Source organism: Trachemys scripta, chromosome 16, assembly GCF_013100865.1.
Source record: "Trachemys scripta elegans isolate TJP31775 chromosome 16, CAS_Tse_1.0, whole genome shotgun sequence".
Taxonomy (NCBI): Eukaryota; Metazoa; Chordata; order Testudines; family Emydidae; genus Trachemys; species Trachemys scripta.
Genome location: NC_048313.1, coordinates 1,131,698 through 1,157,763, shown reverse-complemented (window position 1 = coordinate 1,157,763; position 26,066 = coordinate 1,131,698). Strand labels below are relative to the sequence as shown.

Below are 26,066 nucleotides of genomic sequence, written 5' to 3'. Positions count from 1 at the left end.
TTAGGTGGCAGGAAGTGCTGGAGGGTGGGAGGTGAGGAGCGGGAGCTTGGATGCAATTTTTCCCCATGGTTGCCCTAGCCCTGGAGCACCCATGGGGTCAGTGCCTCCCTCCGTTTGCCTCCTTACCTGAATATCAGGACAAATGGTGTCCCAATCATACATTGATCGGGATGTGGGACAAAGGGTTAAATATTGGAACAGTCCCAATTTTATCGGGACATCTGGTCACCCTACACTACATGATCACATTCACAATGGTCTCTTCTGGCCTTGGAGTCAACAAATCAATGAAACTTCACAGTGCGCATCAGGTTCCCCTACCCCCCTCAACCCAACCCACCATACCCCACTCTTCAACGTCAACTTCACAATGCTGCATCTTGCCCTGATGCTCCCAGGTCAGAGACCTTCTCCCACCCTTCTGAAGCCATGGAGGGGCTGCTAGGCGAGGCTAATCCCAGCGCCAGACAAAGGGCTCACGTGCACGGACTCCATTCTGAGCCTTTTCATCTGTGGTGTTTGACAGGAACAGGAGAAAGGTCTCGGTGCCCTGGAGGGAGTGGGTTTCCGAGTGGGCCAAGGACTCTCGGAGAGGTGAGTGCAGAGTACCAGAGCACAGGCGGGGTGGGGTGGGAGATTCATGGAGTGACGGTGGAGGAGGAAGTTTAACATGGATGACAGATTGGCAGGAGCAGCTCCCAGTACAAAACGGTCCCTGTGAACTGGGAGTGAATCAGAGTCTGAAATGGAGCCCGATGAGGACCAGGGAGGGAAGGCCCCAGGAGCAGTGGCATAGCCAGCCTCTAAGAGGAGGGGGAGCAAACATAAAAAAGGCACCCCCTCCTTGGCTCCTCCTCTGGCCACACACCCCTTGGCTGGCTCCTCCGGCTGCACCACCCCCCCCCCCCCCCTGGCTCCTCCAGCCCCCCCGGGCCCCCCCCCCCCCCCCCCCCCCCCGCTCCTCTAGCCGCGACTGCCAGCCGCCATGCTGCGCCCCCACACTCCTCCGGCCGCGCCTGCCGTCCCCCCATGGCTGCCGACCGCCACCCTGTGCCCCTCTCCCCGCTCCTCCGGCTGCGGCAGCCGGCCGCGCTGAGGGCCGCGTGCTGCGCCTCCCCCCGTTCCTCCGGCCGCATGCCCGCCCGCCGCCCACTCAAACCACATTTGTTCATCAGACGCCCACACAAACCTTCTATGTTGCTCTCTCGGCCTAGAACTGAGATACTGTGTATACCAGCCAATCAATACAATTCAGAGTAAGGATGAGGTCAGGCTGTGATGGCTGGAGCCAGATTGAGAGGTTTTTTAGGTCTTGGATTTCGGTTTGGCCCGTGATACAGGTAGGGGTCAGAGATGAAACATGGAATGGATCCCCCCCGCTCCTCTGGTCGCGGCTTCGGGCCGCATGCTGCGCCCCTCCCCCCTCGCTCCTCCAGCCGCCTTTGGAAAGGCGCCGCTTTTGGCAAATTTGCTGAGGGGAAGCGGCTGCTTCCCCTGCACCCCACTAGCTATGCTACTGCCCAGGAAGGGCTGGGACACGGCCAGGGTCCTGAAGCTGGATTCACTTCTAATTTTGGCACCGTTTGCTCTGGGCTCCCCTTGCTTGGGCTGTCTGCCCTCCTGCAGTTCCTCCTGCCCACTGGGCAGCAGAGTGAGCTGGTGAGTCTGTTGGCTTAGCTGATGGGCAGAGTTTTGGATGTTGCGCTAGGCCGGGGTGGCTGATTCTATGGGGGATGTGTCCTAAAACCATGAGAGAGCACAAAGGAAGCGCATTTGTGATTTAAGAGCCTGAAGCTCATTGACTCAAATAGACACAGAAAGTGAATGATATTTAGGCTCCTAAGGGACTTCGTTGTTTTTGAAAATGTTTAGCCCTTCTGTTGAGCTGTTAAGTGAAAAGCACTTCCAAACGCCGGAGTGGCTTCAATCCCCCTTGCATGTGCTAAAGGGGCTCCCAGCTCCCTTCCCAGGCAGGGCTCCAAGCCCAGGCCTGAGTAAATCCAACTTCCTTTCTGATACATCTAGTGCTTAATCTCTTTTGACAAGATACAAGGGAAACAGAAAATGATGGAGCTAGAGCCCTGGGCAGTCTGCCAATGATCCTGTCAGCATTGCTCTGACAGGTGACTCAGCTCTGGGTTTTCTCTAGTCCCGCTGCCTGATACTGTAGGACCCATTCAAAGAGACAATTACCAAACTCTGCGATTTCCCCCTTCTGCTGAAGGTTGACAAAGGAGACTCCGTCATTCAAGGATGAGCTGGACGTCCTGAAATTCCTCTGCAAGGATCTGTGGATGACCGTCTTCAAGAAGCAGGTGGATAATCTGCGCACCAACCATCAGGTAAGAGCTGCGAGGCTTTCCCTTGCTCCCAGAATGACTGGATGCTCTCCCACAGTTTTGTCTTGGCCTTTGCAGGCTCCTCCCTAGAGGGGGAGGATAGCTCAGTGGTTTGAGCATTGGCCTGCTAAACCCAGAGTTGTGAATTCAATCCTTGAGGGGGTCATTTAGGGTTCTGGGGCAAAAAACAAACAAACAAAAAAATTGGGGATTGGTCCTGCTTTGAGCAGGCGGTTGGACTAGATGACCTCCTGAGGTCCCTTCCAACCTTGATAGTCTATGATTCTATCTCAGTGTCCCTGCTGCACAATGCAGACGGGTGAGAAGAGAAGCATTCATTCTCCCCAAAGCACTTCTTGCTCCATAGCTTATTCCAAGAGGAGGGTGGAGAAGGACTAGGACTGCTGCCCCAGGTAGTATCAAGAGGCCTGAGCAAACATTTGAGTCTGGCACTGTGGCTCAGGGGCGTGTGGCACACGTGCAGCCTTATTTCCAGGAGAACAGAGCTCCTCAGTTGAGGACCCTCCAGTAAGAATGCCCAGCCCCAGAGTTCCACCCTATTGTCCCCATTGTCCTGGGGAGAGAGGTGGTCACTGAGGTTGGCAGGTCCTAGCCCATTAGAGCTCAGAGATTAATACAAAGACCATGAAATGTATCCAGAACTGGACCAGAGCGTTCTGGGAGTCCTGTGCCTGTCCCTGCTCTGGAACTGACCCGACTTAGATTCCGAGGTGCCGTTTGCAGATCAGGGGTCCCTCTGAAGGCTGCGTCAGAGACAGCGAGTGCACTGGCCAAGCTGGAGTACTCCCCGCCCCGCAGAGCAGCACTGGGATCATTTAGTGGAAGGAAGTGCCCTTCCTGCTGTGCTAGGATCGGGGGCTTGGCATTACAGGAGCCTGTGGCAGTCAGCGATGGATTTCTAGGCGATTGCTGATGGTCTCGTGTGCTGCGCAGGGGGCACCCTGGTACATGCTGCTCACACCGTCTGACTCTTGGTTTCATTTCTAACGGGCCTAGTATTTGCGGCTCTGAGGCCCAGCCATCTTGACTTCTTTTGACTCCCAAACCCACAGATCTCTCATTCCCACAGGGAACCTACATGCTGCAAGACAATCAATTCCTCCTTCTAAGCCAGCTGTCTAATGGGAAGCAGTACCTGGAGGAGGCACCCAAGGTAAGCCCAACGTGGGGCCATCCTCCAGTAGAAGCATCTCCTCCTTGTTTGTCAGGGCCACAGGAAAGGCTGCACTGTGACCTCTGTCACCACGGCTAAAACCCTCTTCCGTGTTCAGATCCCCCATATAAAACCCAACAGATTAAATTCCTCCAAAGCAGTCTGGACATTCTGTGTGTTGCCTCTTGCCATAGCAAGCCAAGCTGGAAGCGGAATCCGAACCAGGTAGGCCTTGTGGCTGCTTTTCCCCTGGGACTGACTGCCCTCTCAAGCTCAGATAGCCCATATTAGGTTATAAAAGATCTTTGGGGCGGGGACCAGGCCTTTCTGCCTCATCTGGGGGGCCTCAGCATACCTTGGATGTTCTAAAATAATAAACACAGCTGCATGGACTCTGACCTGGCCTGCTTTCCTGTGCTCTGGGTTCCAGGTCCTCTGGTGAAGTCCATCACTGTTGTCCTTTGAACTTGGAGCTCGTGTAACTGTTGAAAGCCCATATAAGAGCTAATGGGATGCTTGGATGCATTAATGGCATGGGTGGCGTGTGAACCGCCCATTGGGGCAGGCTATCCCCCAGCCACTCCCCTTCTGCCTGAGGCCCTGCCCCATCCCCACCAGAGCCTAGAGCAACCCCACCACGGCCACCTGAGTGCCCCCAATCCCGGAACGCCGAACAGGCAGTCCCCAGCCCCAGAGCGCCGGGCGGGCGGCCCCAGCGGGCCCCAGCGGCCCCCAGCCCCGAAGCGCCAGGCGGGCAGCCCCCAGCCCCAATGCGCTGGGTGGTGCAAGCACTGGCTCCAGTCGCCCCGAGTCCCAGTTACAGGCTGGCCCGCTCCCACCCGAGCCACGGGGGAAGAGCGGGAACTGGAAGCAGGCAGGAGAGGGTCTGGGGGCGAAGCATGGGCAGGGCCACGCTGGGCTGTTTGGGGAGGCTACGCCTCCTCTGGCCTGTTATACCCGCCGCCCATGGTTAACGGGAGTAGTGAGTGGGAGCAGGAGGGTGATTTTCCCTCTGTAGAACATTGATGGGACCAGTACTGAGATGCTGCCTCCAATTCTGGGGTCCACGCTGGGGAGAAACTGAAGAGTTCAGTCTCTTTAGTTTACCCAAAAGACAGTTACGGTTACATGTGGAGGAGATTTCTGTTTTTTTTATCTAGCCAAATGAGTTAGAACAAGTTCCAGTTACTGGAAGCTGAAATTAGATAAACTCAGAGTAGGAATAACCAATTTTTAACAGTCAGAGTAACTAACCGCTGGGAGAATTCACCTAAGGGTGGTGCGGATTCTCCACCACTTGGAGTCTTTAAATTAAAATGGGACATCTTACAAAGCGATGCGGTTCTCAGCCCTAAGTTACGGGCTTGATGCAGGAATCAGTGGGGGAGGTTATCTGGCCCGTGTTATGTAAGAGATTCGAGCAGATGATCTTTACTGTTATTTCTGGCCTTACAATGTGGGGGTGAAATCCTGGGCCCACTGAAGTCAATGGTAGAACCCCCACTGAGTTGGGCAAGCCCGGATTTCACCAGAGGAGTCCGTGACTGTGAGGATAATTCCCTAATTCCTGAGGTCCCTTCTGACCCTGATATTCTGTGATTCTATTGGTTAGCCACTGGGGCAGTCTGCACATAGAGAGAGTCACTCCCAGTCTAGCTAGTGAATCCTAGCTCGATCCCCCTCTACCTAGGGCAAGTATTGCTCCTTCAGAATGCCCCCCAGGGGAGAACTGACCGGCTCTCTGCCTTTCCTGTAGTTTCTCGCCTTTACATGTGGCCTTGTGAAAGGAGCTCTCTCCAACCTGGGCTTTGACAGCACTGTGACTGCCGAGGTGCCGGTGATGCCGTCCAGTAAGTAGTTAGCCTCTGCGTGGGGAGAGGGAACTGAGATCCAGTAGGACGCAAGCCAGGGCACCTTAGGATAAAACCCTCCCCCATCCCTGCTCTAGGGAAGAAGGGGGTGCCCCCAGCAAGCACCCTGCTCCCTACTTCCCTGCCTGTCAGAGCCCTGGGGAGCCTTGGGTTGCAGTGTGATGTGCTGGGCATTGCCCAGATGTTCCAGCCAGCTGATGTCTATTCTGTGGCCCTGAGTGGAACAAGGGAGACAGAAGGTCTGAGTCCAGTTCTTGGCAACGGGGTAGCCCTTGTCACAAAGCTATTGTCACCATTGGCCCCAGCTCGCTCCCCTGGCCAGTGGCCTCTGCAGAGGGGGCCAGGATGGAGTGGGCCAGGCAGGTTGAACTCCTCTCTTGGAGAAGCCCTAGAGGCTGAGGCATGTGGAGGATGGTGCCCTGCTGCCACCTGTGTAGTACAGGAGGGTGTGCCAGAGGGGCCAACCTTCTCCCTGCCCAATAGTCACTTCCGAAAGGGACCCCTCCTAGCTAGCGCTCAGTGAAGAGGCGTCTGGGAATGTGTCCAGGGAAAGAGAGCCCCAGGGAGTCGGATGTGGGCTCTTGGTTCAGTATTTGGTGGGGTTGCATGGATGAAGCCAGGACAGTGATTTCCCAGGCAGAGGTTTCTCAGCCATGAGATCTCTCTAATCCAGCCCCTTTCCATGGTCATAGCGCCTTCTGCTCCCGCCGGTGAGTGCTCGACCCTCCTCTACCCCCCTGCCCCGCCCTGACTCCACCTCTTCCATGAGGCCCTGCCCCGCCCCCATTCCAAGTCCCTGCCCCAACTCCGCCCCCTCCCTTCTTCCCCAAATCCCCACCCCGGCCCCTCCTCTTCCCCACCACGTTCCCGCTCCTCCCCCCGCCCCAAAGCGGCCAAACAGCTGTTTAGTGGCGGCCAGGCGGGAAGCGCTGTGAGGTAGGCGGAGGAGCGGGGACACAGCACGCTCAGGGGAGAAGGAGGTGGGGCATGGGGGAGCTTGGCTGCCAGTGGGTGCAGAGCACCCACTAATTTTTCCCCATGGGTGCACCAGCCCCAGAGCACCCACGGAGTCGGCGCCTATGGCCATGGCAGCATTTCCCTTTTTCTGTGTCCTCCCCTTCGCGAAGGGCCTGCATTGCACGCTCAGTGCTTTCTCTTTCTGCCAGGTAAATTTCAAGTGGTGATTCAGAAATCCTGACCTCGTCCTGGCGGCTGGGAACGGGTAGAAGAGAGACAGTGGATCAGGCTGCAGCCCTGTTTCAGTGGAGCTGGTTTCTGCTTTCTGGGTACCAGGATGTCATAGGTTTGCAATAAAGTGTTTTTGATTTCCATTCGTCTATGCTGCTCTCCCTGGTAACCAGCCAGCTTCCGTCAGGTGCGGGGCTGGCCTGGCAGCCTAATGCTGGTGTTCCAGTCCTACCACATGGAAGCGAATGAGCTCAAGCTAGTGGGGTGTGAAGAATATCCCTCCCTGTTGGACATGCAGTAGCAGAAAAGTGGTGGCTGTGACCTGAGGCTTTGGGAGTGATTCTCAGGTCTCTGGGTGAGCAGGGATTCATAGATTCGTAGATTGTAGGGCTGGAAGGGACCTCGAGAGGTCATCCAGTCCAGTACCCTGCCCTCATGGCAGGACCAAATACTGTCTAGACCATCCCTGATAGACATTTATCTAACCTACTCTTAAATCTCTCCAGAGATGGAGATTCCACAACCTCCCTAGGCAATTTATTCCAGTGTTTAACCACCCTGACAGTTAGGAACTTTTTCCTAATGTCCAACCTAAACCTCCCTTGCTGCAGTTTAAGCCCATTGCTTCTTGTTCTATCCTTAGAGGCTAAGATGAACAAGTTTTCTCCTTCCTCCTTATGACACCCATTTAGATACCTGAAAACTGCTATCATGTCCCCTCTCAGTCTTCTCTTTTCCAAACTAAACAAACCCAATTCTTTCAGCCTTCCTTCATAGGTCATGTTCTCTAGACCTTTAATCATTCTTGTTCCTCTTCTCTGGACCCTCTCCAATTTCTCCACATCTTTCTTGAAATGCGGTGCCCAGAACTGGACACAATATTCCAGTTGAGGCCTAACCAGCGCAGAGTAGAGCGGAAGAATGACTTCTCGTGTCTTGCTCACAACACACCTGTTGGAGGAAAGATGGGAGGTGGAACCATTTGTTTCTTTGTGATAGTGGGAGTGGCTCCATGATCAGGGGTTTGGCTCTTCCAGCCTGTGAGTTCTTGCTGGCCTTTGATTCTTGCTGCTTGCAGCCTGTGGGAGGGAGAGGGGCACAGAAAAATAGTGGGTGCCCAGCACCCACCAGAGCTGTTTGGTGGTGTCACAGATCAGCTGTTTTGGAGGCGCTTGGGGGAGGACGGAGAACAGCAGGCAGGCAGGGGCCTCGGGGAAGGGGTTGGAGTGGAGACAGGAAGAGGCGGAGTGAGGGCGGGGCCTTGGGGAAGGGGGCAGAGCAGGGGTGGGAAGACGCAGAGCCGGGGGGGGGAGAAGAGTCAGAACAAGGGCGGGGCCTCAGGGGAAGGGCCGGAGTGGAGGCGGGACCTCGGGCTGGACTAGGGGATGAAGTACCCCCGAGGGAAAATAATTCAGTGCCTCTGCTCCAGGCCCAGCAATCAGGGCTCCAATTCACATGGAGTATGGCATGCCGGGACTGCAGCACCACTGTAGCGAGAGTGAAAGGAAGCCCTAAGTACCCTTGTCAGACGCCAGTGGTGGCCCTTGGCTCTCCCACTGCTCCTTGTAGGGGAAATACCTTACGTGTGTTCTCTCTGGAGCTCTCTGCTGGGACAGCTTGTCATCATCTGCAGGCCCTGAATGGTGGAGGTCCATGTGTGTGCACAGTGGGCACCGGCCGACACAGGCAGCTCTGCCAGGTGCCAAGCATAACTACAGCCCCAGATAATTCCCAGTCCTAGGTGCTGCCTCTTGCCTGATTCCTCCACTGACACAACCTAGCCTCAGTGATGCCACACTTCCAGTGAGGTACGTAGTGTGAACCGCAATGAATCCACAGAGACACAAGAGGCAGCGGAGCAGAAGAGACTGTCAGGAGCCCATGCAGGGCAGCCACTAGGGTTACCATATTTTAAGTGTCCAAAAAGAGGACACCCCCCGGGGCCCCGGCCCTGCCCCAACTCCACCCCCAGCCCCGCCCCAACTCCACCCCGCCCCTTCCCGGCCCCAGCCCAACTCCGCTGCTTCCCGCCAACATTTGATTCGCGGGAAGCCTGAAGCAGGCAGGCAGCAGGTAAGCTGGGGCTGGGGGGCATGAGGAGGCGCGGCCTCCCCGGCCGAGCGGCTCCCTCCGGTGGCTGGCCGGCCGGCCCAGGCCAAAAGGCTCTGGCCCCGGCGTCTCCTGCCTGGCTCGGCTTGGGCCCTGGGGCGCCGGACCCCAGCCGAGCACCGCCGGCCCTGGCCCCGGCCTGGCCCCCGGCCGAGCACCGCCGGCCCCTCCCTTCCTATTTTCCCAGACATGTCCGGCTTTTGGGGATTTCCTCCCGGACAGGGATTTGAGGCCCAAAAAGCCGGACATGTCCGGGAAAATCCGGACGTATGGTAACCCTAGCAGCCACACAAAGGGCTTGTTAATAAAACGTTGTGCTGTGTACAGCTGGTCAGAGCACGGCAATGCTCTGCACCTTGCTCTGCGCCCCCTTTGCTGTCTCTGAGCTCACTGCTCCAGGCTCCTTCTCTTGCTTTCTCCACTCATCAGAGTCCAGGCCGTGAGGTCTGATGAAAGCCCCAGCTTGGCACTGTGACGTTATTGACATAAACTGGGACCGTATAGATCATTGTTGCAACCAAGGTCCTGTAGTGGCACCCAAATCTGGTATAAAGGGGGTCAAATGGGGTGTCTAAGACAAGGTTATGGTTTACTGGTTATAATTATGCTGTCTATATGTGTGTATCAGTTTTGTGGTCGAAGTTATGAATATTGGCTCTATACTGTCTGTATGGCAAACTTATGCTATGCTTCTGGGTGACATCCCAGACAAGCTGAGATTAGCTCTGCCTAGCCTGCTTGATGGCCCATTAAGGACCATCAGCTATACAATGGACCCATTGAGAGAAGGCAGATACGCCTTGTAACTCAGCAAAGTATGCAGGGACTGGCCCATGTGACTCCAGACTCCATTTTGCTGTAATTTTCCATGGTAAGAACAAAGAGGTATTCTGACACCTGGAAAAGACTATATAAGGCGGATGCCTCATCTCCATCTGGTCTTCAATCCTGCTTCATACCTCTGGAGGAACTTTGCTACAAACTGAAGCTCTGAACAAAGGACTGAGGACCCATCCCAGTGGGGGATGTATTCCAGAGACTTGATTTGAACCTGCAGTTTATTCCATCGCTGCTGCAAGCCTGAACCAAGAACTGTGCCATCACTGTATGTAATTGATTCCATTTAACCAATTCTAACTCTCATCTCTATCTTTTTCCTTTTATAAATAAACCTTTAGATTTTAGATTCTAAAGGATTGGCAACAGCGTGATTTGTGGGTAATACCTGACTTGTATATTGACCTGGGTCTGGGGCTTGATCCTTTGGGATCAGGAGAACCTTTTTCTTTTACTTGGGTACTGGTTTTCATAACCATTTGTCCCCGTACGAGTGGCACTGGTGGTTATACTGGGAAACTGGAGTGTCTAAGGAGATTGCTTGTGAGACTTGCGGTTAGCCAGTGGGGTGAGACCGAAGTCCTCCTAGTCTGGCTGGTTTGGTTTGCCTTAGAGGTGGAAAATACCCCAGCCTTGGGCTGTAACTGCCCTGTTTTAGCAATTTGTCCTGAGTTGGCACTCTCAGTTGGGTTCCGCCAGAACCGCATTGTCACAGGCACACGTTCCTAAGAGCCACTTGCACCCAAAAATGGTGATCTGAGAGGGTTTGAACTTTCTGTACATCATGGATGTATTGCAGTATTGGTCTAATGAATCACTAACAGCAATTAAAGTCCCTCACAGGACTGGGCCACTAGGAAATGTTTTTGCATCTTTAGCGTGGCCCAGTGGGGTCTGTCGGAGCTTCCCAAAGCAGGTTTGACCTCCAAACAATGGCAGGAAACGAAGAAGTCGGCAGATACTTATCGCGGCTCCGAAGTGTGAAAAAGGGGCCAGAGCCCCCGTGTGAGGGATTATACCCCATAACATTCCACAGCTCCTGTTCACGAGCAGAAAACTTCGTTAACACAGAGCTAAGGTTGCCTTCATGCCCCTCCAGAACACTGGCTCATTCATGCCCCTCCAGAACACTGAGTCCAGCTACACTCAAACTTCTGAAAACCAGGAAATACAAAGTAAAGATCCAACCCTAATTCAGATCTCTCTTTTTGGTGAGATTACAAGTCTGATTGATAAAGATAGCAGTGTTGATGTGGTACACTTAGACTTCTGTAAGGCATTTGACTGGGTCCCACTGTGACCTTCTATACCTTGGGGGAGCGTCCTGTAACCCCATATTCCTCATTTACATATAATTGTGATCTTGCCTATAAAGCATGCCTTATAAGGTATCAGGGGAGAGGTTATGATCTGCTGAAAGTCATTTTTCTATCCGTACATGTACATCATTAGTGCAGATGAAGTTATGAGAATTGTGTTGTATGGTTGTCACTAAAGCGTGCTGTAAGTTGGGGAATCAGCCAGATATTAGCTCCCCAGCAAGGAAAGTAACCAATGCCCAGGTAGGGTGTCAAACAGCCATCAACAGCCATTGTCCAGCAAGGGCGCTACAATGCAATGACTCACCTGCATGAGGCTACACCAGGGGAATTGCCCAATCTTGCCTGGGGACTCAGCAATGCCCCCAGCCATGCCTGGACTTGTGCTCTACAAGCACATGGACTGAGGGTATAAAACTGAACACAGGGGGCCCAGGCTGGGCCCTTCTCCTGCCCTCACCTACGCTGCAAGCAACTAAGACACTGAGAAGAAGACAAGACTCCAACAGAGGAGATTGGCCCAGGTTTAAGGAACGAACCTGTATGTTAAGGACTGCAATATCCAATGGGGTGAGAAAAACTGCTTAATGTAGATGTTGCCCAGTCTAATAGAATTGAGAGTTTAGAAGAATATGTTCTGTAATTATTGACAATACCGCTAAGAAGGTATACCGTACATTCAGGTGTGCACACCCCCGGTCATAAAGATACCGGGCAGTAAAAAGGGAACCAGGTGTGGTTAATATTGTATTCACTGTTGGTATTTTATGAATTGAGAATGTTTATGATTAAAAAGTATCCCCACCTTCGGTCGTAGCAGGGCTGAGAAACAGGAGAAAGGTTTAGATCCCTCTCTCCACCCCAGACTGCTGGGGGAAAATAATTGCAGGTGGGTATACCCCTGATTGTAGTAGGGTCGGGCAGTAGGAGGAGGACTTAGAGATCCTCGCTCCAAACCGAAAAATCCTAGGTGCATACAGCCTCAGCTGTAGCATGACTGAGCACAAGAGGAGAACTTAGGGTTTCTCGCTCTGATCCCTGGGAGGGGTTTTTATATTTGGTGTATAAACCCCCAGTCATAGAAGTGCCGGGCAATAGGGGGAGGATTAGAGTTCTCGCTCCTGTTGGGGAAAACTATAGAGATAAGATATATACAAACTGTCTAGGTATATACACCCCTGGTCGTAGAGGTGCCAGGCCACAAGGGGGAAGGTTAGAGTCCTCGCTCTTACCCGTATGTTGGGGAAAAATTGCATAGGTAAATATACCCTCGGTAGTAGCAGGATCGAGCGTAAGAGGTAGGGGGCTTAGCGTTTCCCCCTCCTGCTCTGTCAGGCAGAGTTCTTTTTAGTGGGTATAGACTTTTGTGTTTTGTAAGTCCCAGCACAAGCGTGGGCAGGGAAAAGTTATAAAGGTAAAAGAGATTCATAAAGAAATATGTTCAGGTGGTATTTTCTATGTGAGACTCAACTCTGAAGAATATAGGAGTGAGGGCAAATAGTAACACCTGTGTAGGAAATGTTTGAAAGGAAGCAATCCAAAGATGCCACTTTGTTCAAGAGATTACGCCTTTTAAACAGATCTTGCTCTGTTAAACCAAACTCTGAAAAATATAGGAGTTTGGGCAGTGTAGTAGCTTCCCGGCTCTCCAAGCTCTGGTCAAGTGAAAAAATTCTCTAAGTATTTTTTTGTTTGTTTGTGAGTGATATTGTGGTAATTTCACAGTTTTAAAAAAACGTTTAAGGAAAGGGACCAGGAGGGGTGGGGGATAGTTAAGGAGCCCACCCTCCTTGCTAAATTGGTAGTGGAACAAAGACAGTGTCCATAAAAAGGGACGGTTCAGCGAGGAAAACAGGATCGGGCCTAGACAAGCAGGCAGGCAACAGATAAAAAAAATTGAAAAACAGGTTGGAAGCCCCAAGGGCATAGGGGCAGGAGTAAGAAAAAAAGGAAGTACAGGCATGGGAATTTCAGATCCCCGGAACAATACTTGGAATGGTGAAATCTGAGTTGACGAAGGTGTCATTTTAGAAGATAAGCAAGTTATTTAAAAAAAAAAAAAGTAAGACGTTAACACTGCAGAGGCTGAAGGAAATTAAGCAGTCAAACGTTGTAAAAATGTTTTTTAAAAAAAGTATTATAGAAAGAAAGTTCTTGGTTTCTTTGCACCCATTCTGAAGGGAAGATGGGCCCTTTTCCAAAGGAATGTCTGTAAGTAAGCCAGGCAAAGACACAATCTGATTTAAATCATTTGACTATAAACAATTTAGTCAAATTTGCTAAAAGAACATAAGGGGTTTCTATTGGAACTTAACTGCTCCCAAATGTATAAAGGGAATGTAATCGGTGTACTGCTATTTAAAAATGGAACAGTGTAGAAGGAATGTTAAAAAAAATGTGTCTGTATCTATCTCTGTTTGTAAATATGTAAGGTTCTAAGGACCAATTGATTTTGTTTTTAAATAATACCATTCAAAGTTGCAAAACCAAAAATTACTTTTTGCCAGACACCGGTAACTAGTGTTGTTTGGCTTTGATATTTAGCATTTAACCCTTAAGGTACCTTAATGCTTTATAAGTTCAATAACTTTTTAAAAGACCAAATTCATGGCTGCGGCAGGGCAGTCAAAACCAGGAGAATGAAAAAAGATTCTGGATTTGTTTTTTGGGAACAAAATAGCAAATAAGAGTTGTAGTAAAAGAAGAAAAAAAAAAAAAAAGACAGTGCCCCACACTGAGTCTTACGGTGACTCTGTGTAATGAAACTGTCACTCTGATAAAGGAACATAAAAACTCTGTGAGCACAAAAAATCCCCAGTTACACCTTATGTAAAAATTAATATGGCTAATGTAATAAAAGTTAAACTATAAAAGGAATGTGCATTTTCCCCAGAATATGTGTAATGTATATTGTAAAAGGGATAAAAAAAAGGAAAATTAAAAAAAAAATTGCGAACTTGGTCTACTGTATAAAAAAGGGGAAACCGAGGCACAAAATCAAACACTAACGAAAAAGGATTTGGCACTAATTCAGACAACGGGGTTCAAAGTAGCCTTAGATAAGGTTCCATTGGTGCAGCCCCAAGTTACATATTACATGCGCCAGCAATGCCCCTCTGCCATGTACATTGGCCAAACCGGACAGTCCCTCCGCAAAAGAATAAATGGACACAAATCGGACATCAGGAATGGTAACATACATAAGCCAGTAAGTGAACACTTCAGTCTCCCTGGTCATTCTATTACAGATTTGAAAGTCACTGTCATTGAACAAAAAAACGTCAGAAACAGACTTCAAAGAGAAACAGCAGAACTAAAATTCATTTGCAAATTCAACACCATTAATCTGGGCTTGAATAGGGACTGGGAGTGGCTGGCTCATTACAGAAGCAACTTTTCCTCTCCTGGAATTGACACCTCCTCATCTATTATTGGGAGTGGACTACATCCACCCTGATTGAATTGGCCCTGTCAACACTGGTTCTCCACTTGCGAAGTAACTCCCTGCTCTCCATGTGTCAGTACAGAATGCCTGCATCTGTAACTTTCACTCCATGCATCTGAAGAAGTGAGGTTTTTACCCACGAAAGCTTATGCCCAAATAAATCTGTTAGTCTTTAAGGTGCCACCAGACTCCTTGTTGTTTTTGTAGATACAGACTAACACGGCTACCCCCGATATTGGGGTATAATTATTGAACAAGAAGAAAGGCAAATAGACCAGCGCAAAGCGAGAGCCCTAGTAAAAATGCCAGCTCCTACTGACGCTCACTCCCTGAAAGTACTGTTGGGAGGGTTTAATTTTCTCAGATCACACAGTTACAAGTATGCTAAAGTAATACACCCCTTGTGGCGATTATTAAAAAAGAAGACCAAGGGGAATTAGGAAGAGGAGCAGGACGCTGCTTTAAGGCTCTTAAAGCAAAAAGCTCTCCCAGCTCCGGCACTGCACTTCCCTGATGAATCACAGCCTTTTGTTATTCACCTAGCTGCCAACAATACAGCCTTGGCTGCTACCCTATTACGAAATAATAAAAAGGGAAAACTAATTCCGGTAACATCTAAATCCAGGAAGTTACAAGGAGCTGAGATAAGTTTTAATCCCTGTGAACACGAATGCGGGGCAGCCATCTGGGCAGTGCAATCTTTTAAGCCACTCACAGGAATAGCTCCAATCACTATTCAAAGCACCCACACTCCACTAAAAGCTGATGGGAGGGAAAGTCTCTAATACCCGAATGGCACAATGGACTCTAATTTTACTTAACAGTGGGGTAACCACAGAAACAGTGTCAAAACCAGACATGCTAACACACGCTTTAATTAAAAAAGAAAACCGACACGACTGGCCAGAGATCACTCTGGGGCAAAGAATTGCTTTAGTACAAGCACCTCCACTGGAGAAATTGAATACAGTAGGGCAAGAGAAGCATATTTGGTTCACTGATGAAAGTCCGATGGTAATACATGGAAAAAAGTGTGTAAAATATGCAGCTCTCAATTTAAATAAAAACGTTATTCAGAGCCAGCTGGACCATGGGTCAGCCGACATGCTGCATTACATGCAATTTATCAGGTTCTGAAACGATATGAGCATTCCCCACGACCAGTGTATATTTATGCTGACTTTTGCGTAAAGGGAATTCAGTTCTGAATGCAGGACTTGAAAAAAAAATAAGTGGAGGGCGGCGGATGGTAAAGATATTGCATATCTAAATAAATAAAAGTGGAGTTATCAGTGGGTAACAGAAAATCCTAACCAATTGAAAATCAAACATGTAAAAGCCCATAACAAGGAAACAAGCGAGGAAACTGTTTGGAACAGGGGGAGGGATAGCTCAGTGGTTTGAGCATTGGCCTGCTAAACCCAGGGTTGTGAGTTCAATCCTTGAGGGGGCCATTTGGGGATTTAGTTGGGGATTGGTCCTTCTTTGAGCAGAGGGTTGGACTAACCGAGGTCCCTTCCAACCCTGATATTCTATGAAACACCCCAGGAGACCAGAGGGTTATATGTTGGGGGGGAGGGATAGCTCAGTGGTTTGAGCATTGGCCTGCTAAATCCAGGGTTGTGAGCCCAATCCTTGTGGGGGCCACTTAGGGATCTGGGGCAAAAATCAGTACTTGGTGCTGCTAGTGAAGGCAGGGGGCTGGACTCAATGACCTTTCAAGGTCCCTTCCAGCTCTATGAGATAGATATATCTCAAATTATTATTATTAATAACATAGCCTGGCAACACAGTATAGCCATTGTAACTAGAAGCCAAGCTAAAGGCGTCCTTACCGAGGCCCCTGAACCAACGGATGATGCTGTAAATCACCGAACTCCAGGAAAGGCAGAGAGGCAAGAACTAATTAATGTAGCCCATCAGTTCATGCATGAAAAAGTAAAGGAAACCTTAAATAAGGTAAAACAAGTTGCAAAATAGAAAACCATGGAGGATAATGTTAAAACATGGGTAAGGAATAGCATGCGGTGTGCACAACCCCTTCATTGGCAACCCATGATGCACCAACAAAGGCACGGGCCCTGGCACAGAGTCCAAATTCATTTCATTGACAAGTTGCCTAAAAGTAAAAAAGAATTTCAATACCCGTTGGTAATAATTGATTCTTTTTCAGGCTGGGTAAAGGCATTTCCTACTAAAACCAACAGCACCAAGGTGGTGGCTAAGAAGTTTTTAATAAGATGGTGTGTAAATATGGTACCCCTGAAATAATAGATTCTGATAACGGGGGGGGGGCCTTTGTGAAAAAAAATTTCACATTGCTCTTGCAAGCCTTAGGAATCAAACAAAAGTTTCATATCTCATACCGACCCCACTCCTCAGCTCAGGTAGAACGCATGAACCGCACCATTAAGGCACCACGGCGGAAGGTAGTAAACCACACCGAAAAAAATTGGCCAGACAAGCTGCCTCTAATTTTAGCAGCTATCCGCAGCAGCAACAAATTACAAACCAAAATTCAGCCCTTCCAAATTATATTTGGACACTGTATGCATCTTATGATTGACCCTGTCCACCTAACACAAGACCAGGGGAAAGACCCCTAATGTAACACAGCATAAACATTTGCAGTGGCTTAAGCAGCTGCGAGAAGATAAAACCACTCTTCAATACAGGGTCAATCAAGCTATTAAACAAATAAATAAAAAAATTCAAGCACAAAAGCATATCAAAGTGGCCCTATGGAAAACAGGGGATCAAGTTATGTACTTAAATTAAAAAAAAGGCACCACTTCCTGAAATCAAAATGGACGGAATCTTATTCCATAGTGGGCCGCCTCAGCCCATTGGTATACCGTATTGAAAAGAATAAAAAGTTAAAATGGGTACATGTTTCACAACTTAAACCTTCTGCATGATTAATAATGTCTTGAACTTTTTACAAAAAAGGACTCCTGGAATTCAAAACATAAGACGCTGCTCGACCACTACTACTTCCAAGTCCAGGAAACCTCAGTATAATCCCCGGCCATGCTGACGGCTCAGCCCAGCGGACACAGTGTCATAAATATACACAGAGCAGCTGTACTGAATCGCTTTACCTGTAAGGGGGTTAATCAGTTCAATTAACCTAGTTGGCACCTGACCAGAAGGACCAATGGGGAAAGAAGATACTTTCAAATCTGGGTGGGGGAGGTTTTGTTTGTGCTCTCTTTGTTTGTTGCCTCTCTGGACGGAGGGAGGGTTCAGGCAGGAAAAAAACATCTCCTGGAAACATACCTGAAATAAGCATCTAAGGTTACAAAAATTGTAAGTAAGGCAAGGAAATGCGTTAGGTTATCTTTTGTTTTAGCTTGTAAATTTTCCCTGTGTTAAGAGGTCATTTCATTCCTGTTTTGTAACTGGGAAGCAGAGTCAGTGGGGAATCCTCTGTGTTTTAACTCTTTTTATTTACCCTGTAAAGTTACCTTCCATCCTGATTTTGCAGGTGTGCTTCTTTGACTTTTTTTTAAATAAAATTCTTCTTTTAAGAACCTGATTGATTTTCAGTGTCCTAAAAACCAAGGTGCTCACATTGTAACCAACTGGTTAGTATATTATTTTCAAGCCTCCCCAGGAAAGGGGGTGAAGGAGCTTGGGGGGAATATTTTGGGGAAACGGGGACTCTAAATGGACTTTTTCCCTGAATTTTTGTCTAAATCGCTTGGTGGTGGCAGCAATACCGTTCAAGGACAAGGAAAGGATTTGTGCCTTGGGGAAGTTTTTAACCTAAGCTGGTGGAATATAAGATTAGGGGGTCTTTCATGCGGGCCCCACAGCTGTACCCCAGAGTTCAGAGTGGGGAGGGAACCCTGACACACAGTCACCTCCCAGTGGGGCCGGTGAATGTGGCTGGGGGAAAGGGTGTGGGAGAGCGGGTCTCTGAGGGAGTTTGTGGGGAGGGGCTCTGGGCAGTGCAGGGTTTGTGGGAGGTGCTGGGCAGGTGTGGGGGCAGGCCTGTATGGGGCTCTGGGCAGTGGGGGGGGTCTGTGGGCAGGGGGGCACCAGACATATGGGTCTGTGGGATGTCTTAGTGGGGGCACTGGGCATAGGGGACTGGAGGGTGTCTCTGGGCAGGGGAGCATTGGGCAGGGGGTTGGTGTGGTGCTTGGCATGGACCTGCCCCCGAGAGGAAGGGGCAGGCTGGCAGCGCATGGCTGGGCAGGCCAATGTGTGTCTGGCGCAGCGGTTCTCAACCTGCAGCCCACAATGGCAAATAGGTTGAGAACCGCTGGTTTAGTGTCTGAGTGGCTGGAGGTACAGCTGCAAGAGATGATATTCCATATGACATTCCATTTCTCAGTGCATAGCTGATTTAAAGACTTTGTATCAGTGACCTATTCTCTTCACTAGTTACCACTCTCCCAGTCTTTGTGTCATCTACAAGCTTCACCAGTGATGATTTTATGTTTTCTTCCAGGTCATTGATAAAAACATAAATAGCATAGGGCCAAGAACCAATCCCTGCAGGACCCCATTAGAAGCACACCCACTCGATGATTCCCCGATGATGAGACTTATCAGTTAGCCAGTTTTTAATCCATGTAATGTTTGCTGTGTTAATTTTATTAGAGGGACAAGATGGGTGAGATAATATCTTTCATTGGACCAAATTCTGCTGGTGAGAGACGAGTTTTCAACCGTACACAGAGCTCTTCTTCAGGTTTGGGAAAGTTACTCAGAGTGTCACTGTCATGGACTCACATGACTCGTGCTCTCTCTCGGCTCCATACGGTCCCTGGGAGGAACCCTCTTCAGAGCAACAGACCTTCTTGGGGATCCACTCTCTGCTAAGGGTTAAGCCGTAGGCCCCTCCACCTTCTGGAACCTCTCTGAGCCTTCAGCACACCTGTCTCTCGCTGTGGGCCCCTCAGGGAGTCCACTCGCTCTGGATCCCAGGGCCTCCATGCCCAGAGGGAATAATGCAACCCCAATCTCTAGCCTGCAGTGACTCTCAGCCAGCATAAAGCAGAAGAATTTATTGAGCATCTGAACCCAGCACAGGAAACTCTCCGGGCCCTTGGGCTTAGCAACCATCAGCACAGTACATCTAGGCCTCTCTTGCATCCAGGAGGGCTCTGGCTGCTCCTCTCCCCAGTCCAGCTGCCCCCGCCCTTCCAGCCGACCATCTGTATCATCTCCCCCAACAGCTCCTCCGCTGTCCTTTGTCTTGGTCCCAGGTAAACAGGTCGCCTGGGCCTCCTCTCCTCCGTCCTTTGTTTCCCCCTGGCTGGAACCAACGAGTCAGGTCAGCAGGGTCCTCTCTCCTCAGCCCTTTTTCCTCCCAGTGGCCAGAACCAGCTTACTGCCAAGCTGGGGTGGGCCACCTGGTCACCAGGGTCCCCCATCTCCAGGCAGTTTTCTGGGGTCCCGACTGCCAGGTGAGGTCACACCTGGTCCCTTGCAACAACAAACTCCCTCTCCCACCGCCTCATTACACACGCAGCACACAGGGAAACTGAGATCCACATTGTATTCATGCAAAACTCAAAGAAAATCCCCCACTTCGTCATAGTCACAACTAAATACAAGATGGAATAGATTGTTCAGCCTAAGTAAATAACACATATTTCAAAGGTGAAGTAGCCTGTTGGTGGGGAAAGCTTGGTGGGGAGGCGGGTTGGGGATTACAGATTGTTGTAATAAGCCATAAATCCAGTGTCTCTATTCAGTCCATGTTGTTTAGTGTCTAGCAAAGTTATGAATTGAAGCTCCCAGGCTCATTTTTTGAAAGTGTTGTGCAGGTTTCCTTTGAGGATGAGGACTGAGAGGTCAGATATAGAGTGATCGCTTGGTGAACAGTGTTCACTCACAGGTGATATGGTGTTTTTGTCAGGCTTTCAAACAACCCCCCACCCTTTCCAAACTCATCAGCAGATAGGGTTGAATCAGGCCCTGGAACTCTAATCCAGTGGTTCTCAGCCAGGGGTGCACATACCCCTGGGAATACACAGAGGTCTTCCAGGGGGTACTCAAATCATCTAGCTCAGTGTTTCTCAACCTGGAGTCACGACACCCAGGCGAGGTTACTGGATTGGTTTAGGGAGTGGGGGCAAAAGACATGTCTGGCTTCAAGACTAAGCTTGATAAGTTTATGGAGGGGATGGTATGATGGGATAGCCTAATTTGGGCAATTAATTGATCTTTGATTATTAGCAGGTAAATATGCCCAATGGCCTGTGATGGGATGTTAGATGGGGTGGGATCTGAGTTACTGCAGAGAATTCTTTCCTGGGTGTCTGGCTGGTGAGTCTTGCCCACATGCTCAGGGTTTAGCTGATCACCATATTTGGGGTCGGGAAGGAATTTTCCTCCAGGGCAGATTGGCAGAAGCCCTGGAGGTTTTTCCCCTTCCTCTGCAGCGTGGGGCACGGGTCACTTGCTGGAGGATTCTCTGCACCTTGAGGTCTTTAAACCATGATTTGAGGACTTCAATAACTCAGGCATAGGTTAGGGATTTGGGTGGGTGATATTCTGTGGCCTGCGTTGTGCAGGAGGTCAGACTAGATGATCATAATGGTCCCTTCTGACCTTAAAGTCTACGAGTCTATGAGTTCACAAGTGCAGGGCTGGCATTAGGGGGTGACAAGCAAGGCAACTGCCTGGGGCCCCATGCCACAGGGGCCCCCATAAAGCTAATTTACATGTTTTAGCCACGCCGCCTGGGGCTCGGCCTTCAGACAAGGCTCACAAGTGAAAAACGGCTCAAGCATCACACTGAAATGTAAGTACAATATTTATAGTCCAGTTGATTTATTTTATAATTACATAGTCAACATGAGGAAGTCGGCACTTGATCAGTAATAGTGTGGCTGTGACACTTTTGTATTTTTATCTCTGATTTGTAAGCAAGTAGTTTTTAAGCGAGGTGAAACTTGTGATACACAAGACAAATCAAACTCCTGAAAGGGGTACAGTAGTCTGGAAAGATTGAGAGCCACTGCTTTAAGCTACAGTATCAGAAATGCATATAGACCAAAAAAGAGACAATGAGAGAAGCCCTTCCCTCCCCCAACCCCCGTAGTGAGACTTCAAAGTTTCTGTATGATGTGAGATTTGGTGGCTGAGATCTCCAGGCTCGGCAGTGGAACTGTTGAATGAAGATGATGAGAGGGCTGTGGAGTGGAGGATGAGTCAAATAGTGAAAATTTAGTGGTCCAGGAGGGGCCATCAGTACTGCACACAGGAGAGTGTCACATCCCCCGCTATCTGTAGCTGGTCCACCTGGTTGGCAGGGAGGCGGTGGACATAGTCAAACACGCGCAGTCCATTCACCGAGACCTGGTAGCACTTCCGCGTGTTCATTATCTCCATCTGGAGGAGAGAGAAGATTTACATTTGTGTGCCCTGACACCCAAGGATACAAGAACACCTGTTACACTGATAACAAGGCCCAGGGGAGCCATCAGTTCATCTTGCAGCACATTAGCCAAGAAGATAAAGTGGAAGCCAAGAAAAGCTTCTCCCGACCTGCGTCTTTGATGCCACGTGAATGCGTGTCTCAAAACCACAAATGTAACATTTTCTAACAGAGCTCTTGAAATAAAACAGCACCTGGCTTATCGCCAAGATCACCCCTTGCTACATGATCACAGAGTGTTTATTTCAAGCTCTTTTGATAGGGAACACAGTATGCACCTCAACCTCCACTTCCTCAGAAGTATCTTTACAAGATTTGTTTCAGGCAGAAAGCTTACCTGCTTGGGAAAGGAGACGAATGGGGAGAGCAGATCAGAGTATATAAAATCACATTTTTAAAACCTACATTAAAAGAACATGAAGGTTGCAAATTCAAGCACTCAAAAATTAGATGATGTTAGGGATTAATATTGCCCAGCAACCTTAATTCATCTGCCTTGTGTGTGAGCATCATGGTACAGTCTTTAATTACATAAAATCATAGCGATGTAGGACTGGAAGGGACCTCAATAGGTCATCTAGTCCAGTCCCCTGCACTGAGACGGGACTGAGTATTATCTAGACTAGTGGTTCTCAACCCACGGCCCGCAGGCCACTTGCGGCCAATCAGCATACAGCTGGGGCCCATGTGACATCCTCAGGGACATACATGTAGTATATATATTGTGTGGATGCAGCCCACATAACACATAGAGAGCAGCATATGTGGCCCACAATGGTAAATAGGTTGAGAACCACTGAACTAGACCTCGATAGGTGTTAGTCTCACCTATTCTTAAAAACTTTCAATTGACAGAGATTCCACAACCTCCCTGGGCAATTTATTCCAGTGCTTAACTACCCTGACAGTTAGGAAGTTTTTCCTAATGTCCAACCTAAATCTTCCTTTCTGCAATTTAAGCCCATTGCTTCTTATCCTGTCATCAGAGGCTAAGGAGAACAATTTATCACCATTCTCTTTAGATCAACTTTTTATGTACTTGAAGACTATTACCATGTTCCTGCTCAGTCTTCTCCAGACTAACCAATTCATTTTTTTTCAGCGTTTCCTCATAGGTCATGTTTTCTAGACCTTTAATCATTTTTGTTGTTCTTCTCTGGATTTTGTCCACATCTTTCCTGAAGTGTGGCGCCCAGAACAGGACACAATACTCCAACTGAAGTTTTATCAGTGTTGAGTGGAATAATTACTTCTCATGTCTTCCTTACAACACTCCTGCTAATACATCCCGGAATGATATTTGCCTTTTTTTTTTTTCCCCCGCAACAGCGTTACATTGTTGACTCATATGTAGTTTGTGATTCATTATAACCCCCAGATCCTTTTCTGCAGTACTCCTTCTCAGGCAGTTATTGCCCATTCTGTATTTGTGCAATTCATTATTTCTTTCTAAGTGCAGTACTTTGCATTTGTCATTATTGAATTTCATCCTGTTTATTTCAGACCATTCATCCAGATTGTCAAGGGCATTTTGAATTCTAATTCTCTCCTCCAAAGCACTTGCAACCCCTCCCAGGTTGGTATCCTCTGCAAATTTTATAAGTGTACTCTCTATGCCATTATTCAAATCATGTATGAAGATATTGAATAGAATCAGACCTAGGTCCGATCCTGTGGGACTCCACTTTATATCCCCTTTCAGCTTGATTGTGGACCATTGATCAGTACTCCCCGCGTACACTTTTCAAACCAGTTGTGCACCCACCTTATAATACATTCACCTAGCCTATATTTCTCGTTTGTTGATGAGGCCATGTGAGACAATATCAAAAGCCTGACTAAAATCAAGATATATCACATCTACCTCAGTTAGAGTGTATACATCTTTGATATACAAGGCAATGTCTCCTCCCTTTTTTCCCTGCCTGTCATTGCTGAAGAAGCTGTACTCTTCTATACCCATGTTCCAGTCATGTGAATTATCCCACCAAGTCTCTGTGATGCCAATTATGTTGCAATTGTGATTATTCACTAGTATTTCTAGTTCTTCCTGTTTATTCCCCATACTTCTTGCATTAGTATACAGACATCTAAGACAGACATCTAAGATGTTCATTTGATTTCCCCTCTATATTCCCTCTTTTCTCCATTGTCCCTGCTGTGATTGCCTATGTTCCTCCCACCCCATATTCTGACCCTTCACCCAAATCTCCGTGTTTTGGACTGACATGTGAGCTTTTGTCACCTGCCCCCATCAAACCTAGTTTAAATCCGGCCTCACTAGGTTAGCCAGTCTGTATCTGAAGATACTCTTCCCCTTCCTTGACAGGGACCTCCAGAGGTCATCTAGTCCTGTCCCCTGCACTCATGGCAGGACTAAGTATTATCTAGACTCTCTCTGACAGGTGTTTGTCCAACCTGCTCTTAAAACTTGTCAATGATTGAGATTTCACAACCTCCCTAGGCAATTTATTCCAGTGCTTAACCACCCTGACTGTTAAGAAGTTTTTCCTAATGTCCAATCTAAACCTTCCGTGCTGCAATTTAAGCCCATTGCTTCTTGTCCCAGCCCCAGAGGTTAAGAAGAACAATTTTTCTTCCTCCTCCTTGTAACAACCGTTTATATACTTGAAAACTGTTATCATGTTCCCTCTCAGTCTTCTCTTCTCCAGACTAAACAAATCCAGTTTTTTCATTGTTCCCTCATAGCTCATGTTTTCTAGACCTTTAATCATTTTTGTTGCTTTTCTCTGGACTTTTTCCAATTTGTCCACATCTTTCCTGAAATGTGGCACCCAGAACTGGACACAATACTCCAGTTGAGGCCTAATCCACACGGAGTAGAGCAGAAGAATTACTTCTCGTGTCTTAGGGCTAGGTCTACACTACCCGCCTGAATCGGCGGGTAGAAATCGATCTCTCGGGGATCGAATTATCGCGTCTCATCGGGACGCGACAATCGATCCCCAAATCGACGCTTCTACTCCACCAGTGGAGGTAGGAGTAAGCGCCATCGATGGAGGAGCCGCAGAGGTCGATTTGCCGCCGTCCTCACAGTGGGGAAAGTCGGCTCCGATCGTCGAATTCAGCTACGCTATTTGCGTAGCTGAATTTGCGTATCTTAAATCGAGCCCCCCCTGTAGTAAGGACGTAGCCTAGCTTACAACACTCCTGCTAGTACAATCACTATACTATGAATCGCCACTGGGTCTTCTCTTTATCCCTCTGCATTAGGCAGGCTGCCTCCTCCTCCACTTCACGGCCGGGGCCCAGCAGGGGGAGCACTGAGAACACAGGAGAGACAGTCTCCCTGCTCTCCACTCTGGAGCCTGACAGGACAGCAACCCCGAGGAGGAGCAATTGCAGGAAAAGTCCTAGGCCCTACAGTCCTGGGCTGGAGCATGCTCTGTGCAGACAGACTCTTCAGAGAATAACACTTGCAGCCTCTAACAAACCTCTACTGAGCAAGTGCAAAGTGCAGTTTGCATTGGTGTGTAACTTGGCCGTATGTGGGTGGATTTTCGCAGGGACAGCAAAAGGCATGTCCCTGACACAAGGGAGATAAACTAGGGTTACCATATTTAAAAAATAAAAAAAGATGACACTCCATGGGGCCCTGGCCCCGCCCCTTTCCCACCCCCTTCCCCGCCCCAACTCCGTCCCTTCCCTGCCCCTTCCCCAAAGTCCCCGCCCTAACTCCACCCCCTCCCCTGAGCGCCCCGCATTCCCCTTCCTCCCTCCCAGCCACGCCAAAAGGGCTGCCCGAGCGCTACTGGCTTCACGGTTTGCCGGGCAGCCCCAAACCCTGCGCCAGAGCCGGCTCCAGGCACCAACTTAACAAGCAGGTGCTTGGGGCGGCCAAGGGAGAGGGGCGGCACCTGCGGCAATTCGGGGGCGGCAGGTCCCTCACTCCCTCTAGGAGCGAAGGACCTGCCACTGAACTGCCGCTGCCGATCGCGGCTTTTTTTTTTTTTTTTTTTCCAATTGCCGCCGGCGATCGCGATTGCGGCTTTTTTTTTTTTTTTGCTTGGGGCGGCAGAAATGCTGGAGCCGGCCCTGCCCTGCACTCCCGGCTGGCGCTTCCCCAGCGCAGCTGGAGCCCGGGAGGGGAAGCGCCCAGCTGGGGGCGCAGGGTCTGGAGGCTGCCCGGCAAACCGGGCAGGCCCCATGCCTCCGATCCCTGCACCCCCAGCCGGGCACTTCCCCTCCCGGGCTCCGGCAGCTGCTGTGCTCCCTGAACTCCTGGGCTCTGTAAGCGCCGAGCTGCCCGAGTGCTACCGGCTTCGGATAGCCCCCATGCCTCTGGACCCTGCGCCCCCAGAGCCCGGGAGGGGAAGTGCCCAGCCGGCAGCTCAGGGTCCAGAGGCATGGGGGCTGCCCGAAGC

The 26,066-nt window shown here is 49.4% G+C and overlaps 2 protein-coding genes across 2 annotated transcripts in view; one reads left to right on the top strand and one right to left on the bottom strand.

Moving 5' to 3' along the window:
- Positions 1-526: 526 nt before the first annotated feature.
- On the top strand, positions 527-6,715 carry TRAPPC6A (trafficking protein particle complex 6A; the record flags this gene model as incomplete). The annotated part of the gene is given in 5 exon segments (XM_034793191.1): positions 527-594; positions 2,225-2,342; positions 3,430-3,513; positions 5,270-5,363; positions 6,551-6,715. Coding segments are annotated over 5 exon segments (396 nt in total), but the record flags the coding sequence as incomplete, so codon positions are not given.
- A 14,354-nt stretch (positions 6,716-21,069) lies between these two features.
- The window catches only part of LOC117888916 (galectin-9-like), a 36,528-nt gene continuing 31,531 nt past the window's right edge, over positions 21,070-26,066 (bottom strand). Inside the window, exon 6 of the mRNA XM_034792710.1 lies at positions 21,070-21,635. Coding sequence (XP_034648601.1) covers positions 21,492-21,635 — 144 coding nt within the window. The 3' untranslated portion in view covers positions 21,070-21,491. The remainder of the gene's footprint in view (positions 21,636-26,066) is intronic.